This window comes from Pan troglodytes, chromosome 1 (genome assembly GCF_028858775.2).
Source record: "Pan troglodytes isolate AG18354 chromosome 1, NHGRI_mPanTro3-v2.0_pri, whole genome shotgun sequence".
Classification (NCBI taxonomy): domain Eukaryota; kingdom Metazoa; phylum Chordata; class Mammalia; order Primates; family Hominidae; genus Pan; species Pan troglodytes.
In genome coordinates, this window is record NC_072398.2 from 112,169,124 (window position 1) to 112,191,646 (window position 22,523).

The 22,523-nt window shown below is 35.3% G+C and overlaps 1 protein-coding gene across 21 annotated transcripts in view; it reads left to right on the forward strand.

The window, feature by feature from the left end:
• Window positions 1-22,523, forward strand: part of SYCP1 (synaptonemal complex protein 1) — a 141,752-nt gene that overhangs the window by 85,786 nt on the left and 33,443 nt on the right. For 16 of the 21 annotated variants that reach the window (XM_063797839.1, XM_054686022.2, XM_054686058.2 and 13 more), the window contains 4 exons: window positions 4,999-5,115; window positions 5,525-5,635; window positions 6,967-7,059; window positions 7,929-8,003. In XM_063797839.1, coding sequence (XP_063653909.1) covers window positions 4,999-5,115; window positions 5,525-5,635; window positions 6,967-7,059; window positions 7,929-8,003 — 396 coding nt within the window. Of the gene's footprint in view, window positions 1-4,998; window positions 5,116-5,524; window positions 5,636-6,966; window positions 7,060-7,928; window positions 8,004-9,019; window positions 9,137-10,733; window positions 11,019-22,523 lie in introns of those variants that run through there. The other 5 variants (XR_010152649.1, XR_008548576.2, XR_008548577.2 and 2 more) reach the window with 2 other exon arrangements.

Here is a 22,523-nt window from a genome sequence, read left to right on the forward strand (position 1 = left end):
ATATTCATGGTTGCTTTATCCACAATGATAAAAAATGGAAACACATAAAATGTTCATTAAGAAGAGACTGGATAAACAAATTTGGTATATTCATATAATGGAATACTACTCAGAAGTAAAAAAGACCTACTGATAGTCACAGGAACATGGATGAATCTTGTAATATGCTGAATGAATAACCTATATACAAGAGAGTATGTTTGTCATGATTTCATTTAAATGAAGTTTTTGAATCGACAAAACCAATTTATGGAGACAGAAAGAACAATGGTTGCCTCAGTGGGGTACTATTAGTTTGTTAAGGGATATGAGGGAACTTTCTGGGATTATGGAAATTATGTCTTGGTTGGTATTGCCATTACATGGTTTTAAAAACAATTTGTCAAAGCTTATTAAACTTTACACTTAAAACCATGCATTTTATTATATGTAAATTATGTCTCATTGAAGTTGAACTAATCGACGAAAGCTACTGGGCCTAGAGTTCTCTTTATGCAAAGGCTTTTAATTTCTGAAGCAATTTAATCATAGTTACAGTATAACTTAGTTGTCCTATTTCTTCAAGTTTGATAAATAATATTTTTCTGGGTTTCATCCAGTTCATCTACATTTTCTACAGTTTCAGAATTGTCTGTAGCATTTACTGTTAAAAACAGTAATAGCCTGTTTTTAATCTGATGTTGGTTATTTGTTCCTTCTTTTGTTTTTTTCTTTATCAGTGTCACCAGGAGTTTGTCAATTTGGGAAGTCTTTTTCCTTTGTTTTTTGAGATGGAGTCTGCCTCTGTCACCCACGCTGGAGTGCAGTGGCTGTGATCTCGGCTCACTGCAACCTCTACCTCCTGGGTTCAAGCAACTCTCATGCCTCAGCTTCCTGAGTAGTTGGGATTACAGGCGTGTGCCTCCATGCCGGCTAATTTTTGTATTTTTAGTAGAGAAGGGGTTTCATTATGTTGGCCAGACTGGTCTCAAACTCTTGGCCTCAAGTGATCTGCCCACGTCAGTCTCCCAAAGTGCTGAGGTTACAGGTGTGAGCCACTGTGCCCAGGCCTATCTTAAGATGAGTTCTTAGATCATTAATTTTCAGTCTTTCTAATGTACACATTTCAATGCTGTAAATTTCCCACTAAGTATTGCTTTATCTGTGTCCTATAGGTTTTGATATATAGTAAATTAGTATTGTTTAGCCCAATGCCCTCCTGTATCTCTTAATTTCTAAATTTAAGGGGACATGTTGTGTTTTTGTTACTGATTTCTAGCATAACTGAATTGTTACTAGAGAGCACACTCTGGTATGACTTTAGTACTTTGAAATTTATTGATATTTGCCTGATGGCCCAATATATGGGGTCACTTTTTGTAAACATCCCTTACATACATGAAAATAATGTATATTGTATAGTTGTTGGGTGTTTCCTTTATGTAAAGATTACCAGTTATATTCTTTATATTTGTGTATCCTTTTTTTTATTCTGTACCTCTGCTTTTTTTTATTTGTGTTTTATTAAGTAGTTGACTGAGATAGATGTGTTTAAAAATTTTACACAACGATTGTGGATTTCTGTTTTCTAATTTCAGTTCTGTTAACTTGTCTTTATTTCAAGGCCATATTATTGGGTGTACATTATTTTGAATATGTGCAACTTTTTATTACATACGATAGAACTTTGTGTGTATAGTTGTTCCCTTGGTTTATACATGGGGGATTGGTTCCAGAACCCCCCAGGAATACCAAAATCTGCGCATACTCATATCCCCTAGTGAGCCCTGTGGAACCCATGCAAACTAGAAGTTGGCCCTCCATATATGTGAGTTTCATATCCTGTGGATACTGTATTGTCCATTTAAATTTGGTTGAAAAAAAATCCACATATAAATGGATGCAGTTCAAACCCATGTTGTTCAAAGTTCAACTGTATACTTAATATGTATTTTACATGTTTATATATAATGGAAATTGTTGTTAAAACAAGATACCTCCTTTATCTCTAGTAGAGATAAACTTGCCTTAGAGCAAGTTTTTATGTTATTATTATAACTATACCATTTTTTATTCTGTTTCATGTTTGCTTGTTATATCTTTTAAATCTGTTTACTCTTATCCTCTATCTTTATGTTTTAAATGACTCTTATAAATAGCATGTAGCCAGAGTTTATAATTTTATGCACTCTGACAATCTTTGTCTCTTTTACTGGTATATTTGGCCTTAGACTACATTATCTCCTTTATCTCTTATGTCTTACTTATACGTTAGTATACTATTATTGTTGTCATGTACTTTGATGATTTTTTTTCCTAAGGGTTTTGTATTGTTCAAGAAGAAAGAAAAAATAGAGTGAACTGGGCGTAAGCAGTAATTACAGGGTATTTCTAATCTGAAAATCCAAAATCTAAAATGCTCCCAAGTCCAAAACTTTATAGCACAGACATAATGCCACAAGTGGAGAAGTCCATGCACAAGTACTTAACACATACTTTTTCATGTACAAAATTATTAAAATATTGTATTAAATTACCTTCAGGCTATGTGTAAGGTATATACAAAATATAAATGAGTTTTGTGTTTAGACATAGGTCCTATCCTTAGGATATCTCATTAGATAAATCTGAAATATTTTTGGTCCCAAGCATTTTGGAAAAGGAATACTCAACCTCTACTGAGAATATTTTGAATTGATGAAAGACATGAATTCACAGATATAGAAAGAGAAATTTATACCAAGCAAGAAAAATTAAAAGAAATCCACATCTAGACTTGGTATAACTAAAGAATATTGGACACACAAAAGTATTAAAAGTATCTGGAGAGAAATGAAAGATGAAAGTGAAGAAATGACATATTGGCCATGAACATCTCAACAAACAACAATAGAAGTCAGAAAACAGTGAGAAAGTATTTTCATGGGCTAAGAAGATTACTGTCAACATTAAATTTTGTCCACAACATACCTATCTTTTAAGAATGTTGGAGAAATAAGGATAATTTTATATTAAAAAGTGAGGAAAACATGCTTTTCAAGAACACTCAGACTATTTAACAAAAATGATCATATAGGCCAAGAATAACTAAAGCAATCTTTAAGAACAAAGTAGGAAAATGTGCCCTACCAGATATAAAGATTAATTGTATAGCTAAGGTAATTAAGACAGTATGACACTGGCACAGAAGTTGTCAAGTCAATTGAATAAAAGAGAAGCCTAGAAAAAGATACAGGGGTACATGGTAACTAGACACAATACAGAAGTGATATTGCAGATATGTAGTGCTAGAACATTTGACTATCTATATGGAAAAATATGAAAGTCTACCTCTACACTACATACAAACACAAATTCCTTAAGGATATAAATAAATGTGAAGGGCAGGGCTTCAAAACATTTGAAGAAGATGTGGGACAATATCTTTGTGACCTGGTAGTAAAGAAAGATTTCCTAAATAAGATTAAAAAACACAACCATATTTGAAAATATTGATACATTCATATATACTAAAATAATTTCTGGTTACTTGGAAAGTAAAGTAACAAACCTCAAAATTGGAGAAATATCCCAACTTTACATATATAAAGAACAAAGGATTAGAACCCATTAAATGTAATTAAGAAGAAAATGAAGCACAAAGTACATAAATGAGTAAAATATATGAACAGAGATGGTCACAGAACAGAAAATATGAAGAGTTAAACATGTTACATAATTTTCTGGAAAGTGCAAATTATACAACAAAACTTCAGTCAAATACTTTTGTCTGACACTATCAACTCTTGGTGAAGTTGTGAAGCAGGAAAAGTCATAACCTTGTTGCTGAGAATTTAAATTGGTATAAATGCATATGGAAAATAATGTCATTTTTAAAGTTGAATATGTAACCTGCCCTATGACCTGGCAATTCCAATCCTAGGTATATACTATAGAGAAATTCTACATTTGCACCAGGAGGTGTTTACAAGAACATTCATAGCACTATTGTGTGTGTACCAGTCCCAAAATGGAGACAACTCAGTGCCCTGAACAATTGATTACATAAACAGTGTTATATTCATACAATAGAACACTACTCAGCAGTGAAAATGAAAGAACTGTATTTTTACACATAAATACCTCAAACATAACTGTTCAATGAGAAAAGCAAGCCAGAAAAATAATGTACTACGAAAACATTTATATGAAGTTCAAAAAAAATCTTGAAATATTGTTTAGGGACACATAATTATGCAATGAATCTATAAAGAAGAGTAAGGGAATATAAATTAAGAATGTTTTTTATGCTCAAAAGGGCAGTAGGGGAAAACTAATGAAGAGGGAGGGGCATTTAATAGCTTTTATCAATATTGGTAATGGTCTATATTTTAAAGTCGATGATTGACTCATGGATACAAAATACAGTCTGATTCATCATTATATTACCCATAACCCTCTTCCCAATTCCTGTCCCTGCCGTATAACACCTTTCCAGTATTAATTTAGCCCTAAGATAAAAGTGAATATGAAGGGTGCTAATTCAGGGCTTTCCTTCCCTCTTAATAATTTCTATATTTGAATTATATCTACACAACTCAGTAAATATTTATACAAAGTATGTGAAAATAATATAAATGGAAGTTGTTGCTTCTTTATAGAAAATTAATCTCATTAAGAATATGCCTTTTCTTTGAATCACATGAGTTTTCTGTACAATGGAAATACTTATTCTAATAAAGCGTATTAAACTGAGTAAGAGTAACCAATGTAAATATTGTTGAGAAATTCATTAAAAATAAATGCATGGGTGTTTATTTTATATTACTTGTCAAGACAAAATACATATTTTAGGGGAGAAGATAGATTTTTTGAAAACAAAACACTTCTCACCATATGAAAATGTAAGGAAAGTGATCCAACCTAATTTCCATGAATAAGTAATCTTTTAAGATTCACAAAACCACAAAATGAATATGGAATGTTTTCAAGTAATCCATAGCATTTACTAATATTCATGCTATTTTTCTTTACTTAAAGGTCAATAAATTAGAGTTAGAACTAGAAAGTGCCAAACAGAAATTTGGAGAAATCACAGACACCTATCAGAAAGAAATTGAGGACAAAAAGATATCAGAAGAAAATCTTTTGGAAGAGGTGGGAAAAACTTAATGTATTAAGAACTTATTATACTAAAAATCTATATTTTTATTAGGATTTTAAGAGAAAAGTAAAAAAATCTTAACTATTAAATTACGATTTTAAAGAAGGGTTAGTAAATTTATATAAGGGTCAGTTTATCAGTTTTTATAGAAACTAAAAGTATCCTTGCTATTCTAAGTATTTGAGTATATAATTATTTTGAAAGGATTAAATGATTGCCACAGTGGTATAGTGTCATCTTACTTCATAAAACACCCCGAAAAAACAAACAGTGCATTTTCTACTTGTTTTTCCAGTTTCCTGGTGTTTGAGGTTTGCTTTTATTTAAGTAGAACATATACTTTTTACACTTGTTTTTTGTGCATTTATTTTAAGAAACTTTTCTTTTTTGCTTATTTGATAGGTTGAGAAAGCAAAAGTAATAGCTGGTGAAGCAGTAAAATTACAGAAAGAAATTGATAAGCGATGTCAACATAAAATAGCTGAAATGGTAGCACTTATGGAAAAACATAAGGTAATTTTTTTCTTCTTATATAATGAAAATTATTAATTGGAGCCATATTTCTGTTAAATAATGGTGAAATCAAGATAGTATTCTTATTTGTCAGAGAAGATTATTGTCTATGCAACAGTGACTGTCTATAGCTAGAATACCCTTGATGCCCATTTCTTCAAGTTCAGATCTTAACCATACAAAGGTGAGCCTGTGTGTCACATCCTTGAGGAAATCTCTCTTTGTTATCTGTGATGAATGGAAGTAATCACTCTTCTTCTGGATTCTGCTAATAGTCTCTTATAGCACTTTCTACCTTATATATTTTTAAGTACATAACCAGGATAAGTATCTCATTGATATCTAACATATAATAGGCTAAATCAATTTTTATCAAAGGAATAAATAGATGAAATACTTAGTGTTTGATGTGTTTTTGTCTTATATTTTTAATTGTTGTTTTAGAGTATCCATTTGTTAAGGAATTAAGCCTCATTCCCCTTAAGATTTGGAGAAGAGGTAGGGTATACCTACCTATTCATTTAAAAAAAAAAGCTGCTGGAATACGAGATTATTATGAGGGAAGCGGTGAGGATTTAAAAAATAATTTAAATAACATTGTGAACTCATAGATTTGATCACATTTGGTATGTTTCAATCCAGTGCAGCATCTGTCCTTATTGATAACTCACATTTTCCCACCTTTGGCTAGCAGGAGCCTCTTTAAGCTGACTGGCAAGTCCTTTTGACTTAACTGTAATTTTCTCTGATAACTTTCTTTGAGTTATTACAAAATGTTTAAGGGTTCTTTTTTTGATGTAATAATTTTTTTTATTATTATACTTTAAGTTCTAGGGTACATGTGCACAACGTGCAGGTTTGTCACATATGTATACATGTGCCATGTTGGTGTGCTGCACTCATTAACTCATCATTTACATTAGGTATATCTCCTAATGCTAGTTTAAGGCTTGTATTTCCTGTCCCAGATTTGAAATCAGTCAGTTTTGTAGAAGCCCTGGTGTTTCTGGCAAATTTTTAAATGTTAAAATTCAATGTTTCCAAAGATAAACTTTCTCTTCCAAAAGAGAAAAGAATTATCTTTTGCTCTTTGGTTATTTCCAAGACTGTTGTGTGTTTCACTATTGAGGTTGTTTGAATGAAAAAATATAATTGAAACATTAAAAATATATACCCATATATATTACTGAATTTATAAACATAAGTTTCTGCAAAATTAAATACTAAATAATTAATTAAATACTAAATTAAATATTAAAATATGTTAGGATACCAATCTTATAATCTATTCAGTTTTAATATATCTAAAATGTCTTCTTTGTTTAATATAGCACCAATATGATAGGAACATTGAAGAAAGAGACTCAGAATTAGGACTTTATAAGAGCAAAGAACAAGAACAGTCATCACTGAGAGCATCTTTGGTGAGATACAGAAAAAATAGCAGTAACGGCCAGTTTTCATAATGTCAGCAGTGACTGGTGGTAAAGAAAAATATTAAGTAAAACTAATTTTTGAGCTATAGAATCAGAGTCTTAACTCTGAAAGGGATCTTATAGATCTTCTAGTTACATGTTTTTTTCTAATTTAGTTTTTGAAATAGTGGAACAAACTATTTTTTCAAGTGAAATTTTATAAACTCCAGTAAACAAATAAGTTTGGACCTCTGATTGAAATTGGGAGAGGAGGGTGGGATAAACTGGGAGAGAACGAGGAGAGATATACTTTGTGTTGAATTTTTCTTTAAAGAAAACTACAAAAAACTTGATTTTGTTTTGTTTTGTTTTGTTTTGTTTTTGTTTTTTGAGTTGGAGTCTTTCTCTGTCCTCCAGGCTGGAGTGCACTGGCATGATCTTGGCTCACTGCAACCTCCACCTCCCGGGTTCAAGCAATTCTCTGGCCTCAGCCTCCTGAGTAGCTGGGACTACAGGTGTGCATCACCACACCCGGCTAATTTTTGTATTAATATTTTTAGTAGAGACGGGGTTTCACCATGTTGGCCAGGCTTTCCTCAAACTCCTGACCTCGAGTGATATGCCTGCCTCTGCCTCCCAGGGAAGTGCTGGGATTACAGGCATGAGCCACTGCACCCAGCCCAAAAACTTGTTTAAATGAGGTTTTTAGCTGTGTTAAGCTAGCAGCCTTTATATCAGTTGACTTTAAAAGTATCTACATTTTATGAGTGAATTTATTTCTCTACAATATTAAATTTACTCAGAGCACTAGTTTATATTTTCATTGTCTTGAGAAATACATGGAAACTCTTCTAAACTTCATGTTTCTTTTTCTTTAGGAGATTGAACTATCCAATCTCAAGGCTGAACTTTTGTCTGTTAAGAAGCAACTTGAAATAGAAAGAGAAGAGAAGGTAGGTTTTTTGGCATTATAGATAAAATGATTACAAGGTTTAGGGGCAACTTTGCATTTTTAGAATTATGTCATATTATAAAATAATTTGATAAATTTTAATAACGGGATGAGAAAATAATTTTCCCCCAGAAGCTTTTTTCTAGAAACATTTAGAATATTTCCTAATGTAAATGCAAAACACACGTAAATATAAGTGTACTTTTAAGAAAAGAACACTTTTGTGGCTCATGTCTGTAATCCCAGCACTTTGGGAGGCCGAGGCGGGCGGATCATGAGGTCAGGAGATCGAGACCATCCTGGTTAACACGGTGAAACCCTGTCTCTACTAAAAATACAAAAAATGAGCCGGGCGCGGCGGCGGGCGCCTGTAGTCCCAGCTACTCGGGAGGCTGAGGCAGGAGAATGGCGCGAACCCAGGAGGCGGAGCTTGCAGCAGCCGAGATCGCGCCACTGCACTCTAGCCTGGGAGACAGAGCGAGACTCCGTCTCAAAAAAAAAAAAAAAAAAAAAAAAGAAAAGGAACCCTTTTTTTTCCTGCAAATACTGTTAACATTTTTAATGTATATCCTTCTAGCATGTTTCCTTTTTTTTATTATACTTTAAGTTTTAGGGTACATGTGCACAACGTGCAGGTTTGTTACATATGTATACATGTGACATGTTGGTGTGCTGCACCCATTAACTCGTCGTTTAACGTTAGGTATATCTCCTAATGCTATCCCTACCCCCTGGAACACTTTTAAATATACTGTATATGAGTAATATTATCTCGTATTAAAATGCTTATATATTTAGATGTGCTTTTTTTGAAGCTATTCATCATGTTTCAGAAAAAAGGCTATCTCTGTAGTGTTTTACAGTTTGCAAAGTGAATTGATTCACCCTGTAAATGACAAATACTATTTTTTTTGGTTTCTATGAGATAGGAACTGTGTTTAGTACCCTACTTACATTTAATTTAATCTTTACAGCAATGTTATATCCCATAATTTATTATTATCTTTACTTTGACAGAGGTTACATTATTTATTCAGGATTACGTAGTAAGAGAGCAGAATGACTAGAATTCAAACCTAGGTCTATTTTTGCATGGCTTCAACCTATTCTCTTAATCACTCTGCAACAGCTTAGGTAAGATACACTTTCAATTTCAAGCCTCTGAGAATTTGTTTACTTTGTTTCCTGCATTTAATTCCTTTCATCCTTTTCTATCTTGGAAAATCTCACACATCTTTCATCTTATAGTTGTGAGCTTACTATATATGTGTGTATTCTCATAGCACTTTGTTTTTAATGTTAAAATGGTTATTTCACTCTGTGCCCCCTGTTATATTGCAAGCTCTGCAAGGGCTAATTATGCCTTATTTATCTTTGTTTTCCCTTTATCTGAGTACAGGGCTTTGAAATTTTTATATTTTCAATTAAAGGACTAACAAAATGGCTTTCCCTTCATCTGCAATAATAAGATTCATGCTTACCTTTATCCTCCTGTTTCAGTAGAAGAGGAATTCTTCTATGGCTTAACTCTTGATGCTATTAAACCCTCAGCAATCTTTACTTTTTACTCTAGTCAGTAAACATAAATAAGAATAAGAATTCTGTTACTGTAGCTTGTATCTCAAGTTCTTTGGCTCTCACATAAGTAGAAATTAACACCAGGCCAAAGAGACATTTTTCTCAGGGAAGGTTTAATAGGCTTTTGGCTCAATCAAAGCAAGGGAGCAGTTTACGGCAAAGGGATCTCCGTGCTAGCTCCCTGAGGCTCAGCTCCTGTCATTTTGGAAGCTGAGGCAGAAAATGAAATGATGTACAAGCATGTTTAGGCGAAAGTTTCTTTGTGTTTGCGCAATGGGGCATCATGCTCTGACATACATTGCATGATCAGAAAATGGTGGATAAGCCCTGCCTTGGGTGGAGATTTTAGTATTAAAATGATATTATAATGAGGAAAAAATCAGTGAAAGGTCAGTGTTGGAGTCTGTCTTGTCTTCAGCAGACTGGATCTGGTCCAGTTCTTATCGGGAATGCCAGAGCCTCACTAACCTTGAAAGATGGTCAGGTTCTTATCAGGAATGCTAGAGTCCCACTTTTAGTAACCTTGGGAGACATTACTTCAAGGAGATAAACAATTAGTTTCTTCTTTTGATAGTTAAGAATTCAGCCTAGTCAGCTAAGTTAGGAGAGGTCCTCCTTCTGCTATGTGACTTGGGTCAGCTTATTAAGGGAGACAGGAAGGTAGGGGAGAGAATATGCCTTGATATGTGAGGCCCATGGGGTCTTGATTACTATGTCTGTGGTCTACCAGGGCTCAATCCCTTCCTTATACTGTCTCATTCCTATCATCTTATAAAAACTTAAACCATTAAACTGCTTAAGCTGCTACACTATTCTGTTCTTTTCTTAAGTATTAGTCTGTTTTTTCAGTTCTTATCTCCTCACCTATTACAATTTAGCTATTGGCCTAACTGCTTTCTTATCTTGGGTCACACTGAACTCCTTATTAACAAATTTAAGGGCTTCTTTTTTATTTGCATATCAAAAATAATTTAGGACCTCCATTTACATCGTGTTGTGTTTCTTTCTGATCATCTATCTATGAAAAAATATATAAACACAAACATGTGCACACATGTACACGCACAAATATGCCTGTACATAGATAGATATAAAAAATTTGGGCTTGTGATAGATTGTTTTATTCAAAATGTATGCTGCCCTTTTCTATTAGGGTCCCTCCCAAAGGAAGAATTATGTATTTCCATCTCGCTGACTTCAGATTTGGCCAAATGTTTTGTTTTGCCCAATGGAATGTGAGCAAAAGTGGCTTTTCTGAGAGGATGCTTTAAGAGACACCACATCGACTTCCCAGCCTCTCTTTTCTTTTGGCCTTGAGACTGACGTAGAAGTTGCTTCTTCAGCCTAGATTCCTGGCGATAACAAGGAGTAGGGTAGAAACCAGTCTATAATTGACATGTAATGTGGTTGAGAAATAAACTTCTCTTGTAATCCACTAAGATCTGGGGTTGTTACTACAGTGTAATTTAGTCTAAGCTCGTTGATATAAGGATTTATTGTATACATAAATTTATATTGTTTAATAAAAACACATTATGTTTATATTTTATAAAATATTAATACAGAAAAGTACAAAAAGGGTAAAAATAGCCTACAAACCCATATCTCAGAGTTTACTGTTTTTCCATCTGCTTTCCAACTTTCTATATACTGAGATTGGATTAACAGTTACAGAGATAATACCTTTAGGTGTTCTTCTTCTATTTAAAAGATGTCCACTTTTATTGCATTGTCTATACTGTTGTTACTTTTTGGAAATTTCTTTGGCATTTTCTTTATGCTGTAAAATACAGTCAGTATTTATGAATGTACATGAGGACATAAAATGAAGGTATAATTATAATCTATAGACTGATTATCTAGCTAATGATGAATGCTAATTATACATACATATATACATAATTATGTTAAATTACACTCTTTTTTTTTTTTGAGACAGAGTCTCACTCTGTCTCCCAGGCTGGAGTGCAGTGGTGCAATCTCAGCTCACTGCAAGCTCCGCCTCTCGGGTTCACGCCATTCTCCTGCCTCAGCCTCCCTAGTAGCTGGGACTACAGGTGCCCGCCACCACGCCTGGATAATTTTTTGTATTTTTAGTAGAGATGGGGTTTCACTGTGTTAGCCAGGATGGTCTCAATCTCCTGACCTTGTGATCCGCCCGCCTCAGCCTCCCAAAGTGCTGGGATTACAGGCATGAGCCACCACGCCCGGCCTAAATTACACTTTTATACACATTTTAAGAATGTAAGTAATACATACAAATGTAAAGGAAAATGTTGATGGAATTCTAGAGCTTACATCCCAGAATAACTTTTATCTATTTTGGGCATGTATCACTTCATATGGCTCCTTTATGAAAAAACAAAAACAAAAAGAACCATAGTCAGATACACTTACACATATCAAGAAAGATAAAGAAAGAATACCTTTGAAAAAAATGCCATATTAGCTACTTTAAACTAAAATATACATATTATATTTGAATTTATCGGAAAAAATAATTTGAAATTGGAATTGCAGAATTATTATTAAACTTAAGATAGATATTTCTTTACAAAATATTTAATAGTTCTTGAAAGAGCTTAGATTCTAGGGTGAAGAAAACAGACTGAAAAACATTTTGAAGAGGGAGGAAAGTTGTAGGTGCCAGTGTAGTTTCTTTTAATTAAGCTTTTTATTTTGAGATAATTGTAGATTCACATGCAGTTGTAAGAAATAATGTAGAGAGATCCCATGTATCCTTTATTAAGTTTCCCCCCATGGTCACATCTTACAAATTGTAGGACAATATCACAACCAGGATTTTGACATTGACACAATTAAGATACAGAACAGTTCCATCTCCATAAAGATTCCTCATATTGCCCTTTTATAGCCACATCCACCTCCCTCCCCCACCCCTGGCAATCACTAACATGTTCTCCATTTCTATAATTTTGCCATTTCGAGAATGTTATCTAGATGGATTCATACACTATGTAACCTTTGTTACAGCTTTGTTTCTTGGAGATTTATCCAAGTTGTTAGTCCAACCTGAGTATATAGAAAGTTGGAAAGCAGGTAGAAAAATGTAAAATTTTTTTTAGTTTTTATTGCCAAGTAGTATTCTGTGGTATGGAGGTACCACAGTTTAAGAGTTTGCCCAGTCAAGGGTACCTAGTAGTTTCTAGTTTTGAGCTATTATAAATAAAGCTGTTATGAACATCTGTGTACAGGTTTTGGTGTGAACCTGTTTTCATTTTTCTGAAACAACTACCTAAGAATACAATCGTTAAATTGTATGGCAGTTGCATATTAGTTTCATAAGCAACTGCCAAACTTTTCCAAAGTGGTGGTACCATTTTACATTACCATAAACACTGTATAAATGATCCAGTTTCTCTGCATCCTTACCAGCAGCAACTTGCTATTTTTTATTTTAGTTATTCTTGTAGGTTTGTAGTCATAATTCATTGTGGTTCTAATTTGCATTTTTCTGCTGTTGAACAGTGTATTAGTCTATTCTCATGCTGCTAATAAAGACATACCTGAGACTGGGTAATTTATAAAGAAAAGAGATTTAATTGACTCACAGTTACACAGGGCTGGGGAGGCCTCAGGAAACTTACAATTATGGTGGAAGGGGAAGCAAACATGTCCTTCACATGGCAGCAGGAAGGATAATGAATGCCAAGCAAAGGGGGAAAAGCCCCTTATAAAACCATTAGATCTTGTGAGAACTCACTGTCATGAGAACAGCAGCATGGGGGTTACCAACCTCATGATTCAATTACCTCCCACTGGGTACCCTCCCACAACATGTGGGGATAATGGGAACTACAGTTCAAGATGACATTTGTATCTGTGTTTTTATTTTTAACTAATTTTCTAATTAGACTTGTTTTTACCTGTTGAATTTTAAGAATTCTTTATATAATGTAATTATTAGTCCTCTGTCAGAGGACTTATTCCATTTGTGTTGCTATAACAGAATACTTGAGACTGGGTAATTTATAAAGAACAGAAATGTATTTTTCTCACAGTTCTGGAAAATGGGAAGTTCAAGATCAAGGTGCCAGCATCTGGTGAGGGCCTTTTGTGGCATCCTCCAGAGAGAGAAATGCCCTGTCTTCATATGGTGGAAGACAAAAAGGCAAAGAATAAAAAGAGGGCCAAACATGCCTTTTTATGGTGGGATTCCTGCCACCCATAAGAGCAGAGCCCTCATGGCCCTATCACCTTCCAAATGTCCTACTTCCTAACAATGCCACAATGACAACCAAATTTCAACATGAGTTTTGGAGGGTACAAACATTCAAACCATAGCATCAGATATGTGGTTTGCCAGTGAATGCTCCCAGTCTATAGCTTGTCTTTTTATTCTAACAGTTTTTTTGCAGAACAAGTTTTTAATCTTGATAAATTTTAATTTCTCAGTTTTTCCTTTTATGGATTGTGCTTTTGATCCCAAGTCTAAGAACTCTTTCCCTAGCCCCAGATCCCAAAGACTTTGGCCTGTGTCTTTTTGTAAAAGCTTTAGAATTTTATTTTTTATACTTACGTCTGTGATCCATTTTGAGTTAATTGTTATATAAAGCGTGAAGTTCAGTTTTTTGCCTATGGATCTCAGATTGCTCTATCACCAGCTGTTGAAAAGACTACTTTATCTCCATTGAATTACTTTCAAACTTTTGTCAAAAACTAGTTAGGCATGTTCTTATGGATCTATTTCTATGGTCTTTATTCTGTTCCATTGATCTATGTGTCTCTTCACCAATATCACTGCCATGCTTACTTTATACTAAGCCTTAATATCAAGTAAAATGATTCTCCTACTTTATTTTTCTCTGTCAAGATTGTTTTAGATGTTTTAGTACCTGTTACTTTCCATATATTTTAGAATAAATTTGTTTATTTTTACAAAAACCTTGCTGGGATTTTGATAGAAAATTTATTAAACCTATAGATCACAGTTTGAGGAAAATTGACATCTTTACTTTGTTGAGTTTTCAAATCTATAGCATGGTATTTTTCTCCATTTATTAGATATTTGATTTCTTTCATAAGAATTTCATAATTTTCATTATATAGCCTCTAAACCTGTTTTGTTAAATGTATATCTATTTCATTTCCTTTCATGCAATTGAAAAAAATAGACATTTGTTCTTATTTTTATTAATTTTTAATTGACAAATAGTAATTGTGTACATTTATGAGGTGCAATGTGACATGTTGATATACGTACGTGTACGTTATAGAAGATTCAATCAAACTAATTAACATGTCTATGACCTTGCCAGCTTATCATTTTTTTGACGTGAGAACATTAAAAATCTTCTAGCAATTTTAAAATATGCAATATCTTATTATTAGTGGTGGTCATCACGCAGTGCAATAGATTGTGTTTTTAATTTTGTTTCCTATATGCTTATCATTAGTGTACAGAAACATGATTGATTTTTGTGTTTATTTTGTATCCTGTGCCCATGCTAAACTTATTTATTAGCTCTACAATGCTTATTTTTATTCTTTGTGATTTTCTGTGCAGACATTTGTCATCTGCAGGATGATTGGAAAGGATAAAACACTAATATTAATAAATACAATAATAATTAATTATATTTTATTTTATCCTTTCCAGTCAGTATGCTTTTTATTTATTTATTTATTTATTTTTTATTTATTTATTTTTGAGACAGAGTCTTGCTCTGTCACCAGGCTGGAGTGCAGTGGCGTGATCTTGGCTCACTGCAACCTCCACCATCTGGGTTCAAGAGATTCTCCTGCCTCAGCCTCCCGAGCAGCTGGGACTACAGGCACACGCCACCATGCCCAGCTAATTTTTGTCTTTGTAGTAGAGACGGAGTTTCACCATGTTGTCCAGGATGGTCTCAATCTCTTGACCTCGTGATCCGCCTGCCTCGGCCTCCCAAAGTGCTGGCATTGCAGGCATGAGCCACCGCGCCTGGCCTTTATTTCTTTTTCTTGACTTATTGCAGTGAATGACTAGAACTTCCAGTACCATGTGGTAGACTAATAAGTGGCGAGAGCATACATGCTTGCAGTATTGATAAATGTAGGGAGAAAAGCATTCAATTTTTTAACCAATAAGTATGATGTTAGCTATAGATTTTTTCTAGATTTAAAAAATCAAGTTGATGTAATCTCCCTGTAGTAATTTAATTAGAGTTTTTAAAAATCGTGAATTGGTACTGGATTTTATCAGATGCTTTTTCTGCATTGATTGATATTATCATATTATTTTTCTTTTTATCTTGTTGATATGGTGGATTACCTTGGTTGATTTTTTGAATGCTATTCCCTAGAATAAATCCCATTTGGTGTATGACATATACATATGGAGAGTGAGAAACAGGGAGAGAGAGAGAGAGGGCACTTGCTAGATTTAATCTGCCAATTTTTTGTTGAGGATTTTAAATCTAAGTTCATGAGAAATATTGGTCTGTAGTTTTCTTCTTTATACTATCTTGTCTGGTTATGATATCATGAGTCTGGAAGTGTTTTCCTTGCTTCTGTTTTTGGGAAGATATTGTATAAAATTGGTGTTAATTTTTCTTTCTGTTTGGTAGACTGGTAGCCTTCTCCAGTGAAACTATCCAGGCTTGTAGATTTCTGAAAAGGACTTTTAAACAATAAATTCAATTTCTGTAATGGTTAATTAGGCTGTTTCAGGGTCACCATTAACCCACTCTTATCTCCTCAAAACAGCAAGAATTCTGCACCTATACAGTCAAAATCTCACTTTGGGAGCCTCAGGACTCAAGAGGGAGTCTCTGAAACCCTCATGGAACCAAAGACCTTGGAGGGTCATTTTGAGAGTGCAGACTGACAGCACTTGGAGGGTCATTTTGAGAGTGCATACTGACAGTAGCTTACAGGTGGCTGACCTACTGAGTTGGCTCCCAGGTTCAAGCCCAGGAATGGCCCAGTCCTCTAAGTGGCTTGGCTATAGCCCTGTTTGTCCTTGAGCTTGCAATCAAAACCATCTGCCAAGGAGTCCGGGGGAATCACACTATTAGTGCCTTGATAGAAAGGCTTGTCTGCTTGCTGATATTGGTTTTGGCAGTGAACATAATAGTTGCTTTGTGGCACTTCCCTAGCCCACTTTATCTGGGGTCCCAGCTGAGAGCTGCTAACACAAGGACCCAGAGGGAGACTCACCCATACCTCGCAGCTGAGGAGTCTAAGCCATCCTGAATAGGATCACCAACCTCTTTCCTTGTGCTGTCTCTGAGATCTATCTTGTCTGGGAGATGTGTACCTGTCTGGGCTAACAAGATGGGCTCTCCAGCCTGTGTCCCCCAGCAGATCTTGGAATGGGTGGTGGGGGGACAGTCACAGGTCTAGTCCTTCCTGCTGCAATCAGGGAACTATCCTGTCTGTGCAGGGCCCTGCTGAGAGATGTACACTCCTCTAATCCAATGGGATGGGCATTCCAACCTCTATCTCACAGTAATCCTGAGGGAGCTAATTCTCAGCTCCAGTCCATCCTGCTACACTTAGGAAACTATTGTCTGTGCAGGGTTCTCCTAGGAGACATGTGTTCTCTCAGCCACCAAGATTAGGCTCTTCAGCCTCCAACCCACAGCAGATCCTGAGGGGAACTATGGTCAACTCCAGCCCCTCAAGCTGCACTTGACATCCTATCTTGCCCATGCAGAGACCTGCTGGGAGGCATGTCCATCTCAGCCACTGGGACAATCTTCTGAACTCAGGTCCCTGGTCAGCATTCCCATACAGCTCTAGTACCCTCCTTGGATCTTTCCCAGGCTTATCTGGGCTGGAATGGCATGTCAACCTTGGAGTCCTTGCAAGACACATGGCAAGTGTGGACTTAGAGCATCCTCTAGTGCTGAGATGGCTGCAGTGGTCACAGGCTCAGGAAACACAACAACCAGACTTCTTAGAATCACTAGAATCACTGAGAACCACAAACAAAGGCAGACTGTGCAGACAATTAAATACTTAATCTCTCAGTGTGCAGGCATTGTCACACATCCACAAGCATCAAGAACATTAAGGGAAATATAACCTCACCAAACAGACAAAATAAGGTGCCAGAGACTGACCCTAAATTGATGGAAATGTGTGGTCTCTCAAAGAATTAGAAATGGCCAGGTTTTGTTGTTGTTGTTGTTTGTTTGTTTGTTTTTGTAGAAACAGGGTTTCTCTCTCTTGCCCAGGATGAAGTGCAATGGTACAATCATAGCTCACTGGAATCTCCAACTCCTGGGTTCAAGAGATCCTCTGGTCTCAGCCTACTAAGTAGCTGGGACTACAAGTGACCACCACCCGACCCAGCTAATTTTTAAATTTTTTGCAGGGGTCTTGCTATGTTGCCTAAACTGGTCTTGAACTCCTTAAGTAAACATTAAGTTTACTTAGATGTAAGACCTGAAACTACGAAATTACTGAAAGAAAACACGGGTAAATGCTACAGGGCATTGGTCCGGTCAAAGATTATCTGAGTGAGACCTCAAAAAGCATAGGCAATGAAAGCAAAAATGGATAAAATAGGATTATATCAAGCTACAAAGTTTCTGCACAGCAAAGGAAACAGCAAAGTGAGAAAAATCAGCCATTGGAATGGGAGAACATGTTTGGAAACTATCCATCCAACAAGAGATGAATAACCAGAATATATAAGAAACTCAAACAATTCAATAGCAAAAAACCCCAAATTATCTGATTAAAAATTGGGCAAAATATTGAATCAACATTTCTCAAAAGAAGACATACAGATGGAAACAGGTATATGAAAACATGCTCAACATCACTAATCATCAGGGAAACACAAATCAACACCACCACAATGAGATATAACCTCACACCTATTAGGATGGCTGTTGCTAAAAGTCAAAAGATAGTAAGTGTTGATGAGGATGTGGAACAAAGGGAACCCTTCTTTACTGTTGCTGGGAGTGTAAATTGGTACAGCCATTATGGAAAACAGTCTAGAGGTTCCTCAAAAAACTAAAAATAGAGTTACCTTATGACCCAGCAATCCCACTACTGAGTATATATCCAAAAGAAAGGAAATCAGCATGTTGAAGAGAGATCTAAATTCCCATGTTTACTGTAGCACTATTCACAATTGCCAAAATATGGAATCAACTAAGTGTTCATTAACAAGTGATTGGATAAAGAAAATGTGGTATACATTCCATACGCAATGGAATATTAATCAGCCATAAAAAAGAAGGAAATTTTGTCATTTGCAACTACATGGATGGAGCTGGAGGATATTAGGTTATGTGAAATAAGCTAGGCACAGACAAACAGCTGTTAAATGTTCTCACTCATATGTGGGAGCTTAAAAAATTATCTCATGGAGGTAGTAAATACAGCGGTGGTTACTGGAGGCTGGGAAGGGTAGTGGGGAGGGAGGGATGAAGAGGGATTGATTAATGGGTACAAATATACAATTAGATAAAAGATATAAGTTCCAGTGTTTGGTAGCACAATAGGGCTAGTGTAGGTTTCAAAATATTGAATACTTCAAAATAGCTATAGGAGAAGAATTGGAATATTCCCAACACAAAGAAATGATAAATGTTTGAGATGATAGATATCCTAATTACTCTGATTTTGATTATTATGTATCATATACAGATATCAAAATATCACAGGTACTCCCAAAATATGTACAACTATTATATATCAATAAAAATTATTTAGTAATTTATCTTTTTATTATTCAGTTTTAAAAGTTCTTTATTTCAGGCCGGGTGCGGTGGCTCATGCCTGTAATCCCAGCACTTTGGGAGGCTGAGGCGGGCGGATCACAAGGTCAGGAGATTGAGTCCATCCTGGCTAACACGGTGAAACCCTGTCTCTACTAAAAAAAAAAAAAAAAAATTAGCCGGGCATGGTGGTGGGTGCCCGTAGTCCCAGCTACTCGGGAGGCTGAGGCAGGAGAATGGCATGAACCCGGGAGGTGGAGCTTGCAGTGAGCCGAGATTGTGCCACTGCACTCCAGCCTGGGCAACAGAGTGAGACTCCATCTCAAAAAAAAAAAAAAAAAGAAAAGAGTTCTTTATTTCAGATACATGTTATTTATATGATGTACTATTTGCAGATATTTTCTCTCATTCTGTGGGTTGTTTTTTCAGTTTCTTGTTGGTATCATTTGCAACACAACAGTTTTCATTTTGATGAAATTCAGTGTATCTAGATGCCCTTTATCAAACTGAGAAAGTTCTCTTCTATTCCTAATTAGTTTAAAGGTTGTTTTGTTCTCTTTTGTTTTACCATAAAAGGGTGTTAGATTTGTGAAATGCTTTTTCCATGTCTGTTGAGGTGATCATGTGGGTTTCTCCCTTTATTCCATTAATATTATGTATTACAGTAATTGATTTTCAGATGTGAAACCAACTTTACATTCTTGGCAGAAATTCTACTTGGTCTTGGTATATAATCCTCATTTTATTTTGCTGGATTTGGTTTGCTAGCATTTTGAGCTGAGAATTTTTTGCATCTACATTTATAAGAGCTATTGAGCTATAGTTTTCTGTCTTTTAATTTTTAATTTTTGTGGGTACATTGTAGGTGTGTATATTTATGGGGTGTATGGGATATTTTGATAGAAGCATACATTGTGTAATAATTTTATCAGAGTGAATGAGGTATCCATCACCTCAAGCATTTATCCTTTGTATTACAAACAATCCAATTATACTCTTTTAGTTATTTTAAAATGTCCACTTAAATTATTGGCCATAATCACCCTATTGTGCTATCAAATGCTATATCTTATTCATTCTTTCTATTTTTTATATCCATTAACCATTCTCCTTTCCCCACACACCCCCTCCCCTCCTCCCTACTACCCTTCCCAGCCTCTGATAATCATCCTTCTATTCTCTATCTCCATGAGTTCAATGGCTATAATTTTTAGTACCCACAGACAAGTGAGAACATGCAAAGTTTGTCTTTCTGTGCCTGGCTTATTTCACTTAACATAATGACCTCCAGTTCCACCCATGCTGTTGCAAATCACAGGATCTTATTCTTTTTTATGGCTGAATAGTAGTTCATGGTGTGTATGCACCACATTTTCTTTATCCAGTCATCAGTTGATGGACATTTGGGTTGCTTCCAAATCTTGGCTATTGTGAACAGTGTTACAGTAAACATGGGAGTGCAGATATTTCTTAGGTATGGCTGGATCATACAGTCTATAGCAGCTGATTATTTTTAGCTTGCTTGTTTTTTTTTTTTTTTTTTTTTTTTGAGATGGAGTCTTGCTCTGTTGCCCATGCTGGAGTGCAGTGGTGTGATCTCGGCTCACTGCAACCTCCACCTCCTGGGTTCAAGTGATTCTCCTGCCTCAGCCTCCCGAGTAGCTGGGATCACAGGCATGCACCATCACCCCTGGCTAATTTTTGTATTTTTAGTAGAGATTGGGTTTTGCCATGTTGGCCAGGCTGGTCTCGAACTCCTGACCTCAGGTGATCCACTCGCCTTGGCCTCCCTAAGTGCTGGGATTACGGGCGTGAGCCACCACGCCCAGCCTATTTTTAGTTTTTTGAGGAACCTCCACAGTGGTTGTACTAATTTACATTCCCACCAGCAGTGTATGAGGGTTCCCTTTTCTCCACGTCCTCGTCAGCATTTGTTATTGCCTGACTTTTGGATAAAAGCCATTTTAACTGGGGTAAGATGATATCTCATTGTAGTTTTGATTTGCATTTCTCTGATGATCAGTGAGTGATGTTGAGTACCTTTTCATATACCTGTTTGCCATTGGTATATCTTCTTTTGAGAAATGTATTATCTTTTTGATATGCTGTTAGACTCGGTTAGCTAGTATTTTGTTGAGGATTTGTGCATCTATGTTCATCAGGGATATTTGTCTGTAATTTTCTTTTTTCGTTTTGTCCTCTTCTGGTTTTGGTATTAGGGTGATACTGGCTTCATAGAATGATTTAGGGGGGATTTTCTCTTACTCTATCTTTTGGAATAGTTTCAGTAGGATTGGTACCAATTCTTTGAATGTCTGACAGAATTCAACTGTGAATCCATCTGGTCCTGAACTTCTTTTATTGGCAGTTTTTAAAAATTACCATTTCAGTCTTGCTGCTTGTTATTGGTCTGTTCAGAGTTTCTCTTGCTTCCTGGTTTAATCTAGGAGGGTTGTATATTTCCAGGAATTTATCCATCTCTTCTAGGTTTTCTAGTTTGTGCATGTTAAGGTGTTCATAGTAGCCTTGATCTTTTTTATTTCTCTGCTATCAGTTGTAATATCTCCTGTTTCATTTCTAATTGAGCTTATTTGAATCTTCTCTTTTCTTGGTTAATCTCACAAATAGTCTATCAATTTTGTTTATGTTTTCAAAGAACTAGCTTTTTGTTTCATTTATCTTTTGTATTTTTTGTTTCAATTTCATTTAGTTATGCTCTGATCTTTGTAATTTCTTTTCTTCTGCTGAATTTGGGTTTGGTTTGTTCTTGTTCCTCTAGCTCCTTGAGATGTGACCTTAGATTGTCTATTTGTGCTGTTTCAGACTTTTTGATGTAGGCATTTAATGCTATGAACTTTCCTCTTAGCACTGCTTTTGCTGTATCTCAGAGGCATTGATAGGCTGTGTCACTATTATCGTTTAGTTGAAAGAATTAAAAAATTTCCATCTTGATTTCATTGTTGACCCAAAGACCATTCAGGAGAAGATTATTTAATTTCCACGTATTTGCCTGATTTTGAGAGTTCCTTTTGGAGTTGATTTCCAATTTTATTCCACTGTGGTCTGAGAGAGTACTTGATATAATTTCGATGTTCTTAATTCATTGAGACCTGTTTTGTGGCCTTTCATATGGTCTGTCTTGGAGAATGTTACATGTGGTGATGAATAGAATGTATATTCTGCAGTTGTTAGGTAGAATGTTCTGTAAATACCTGTTAAGTACATCTGTTCCAGGGTATAGTTTAAGTCCATTTTTTCTT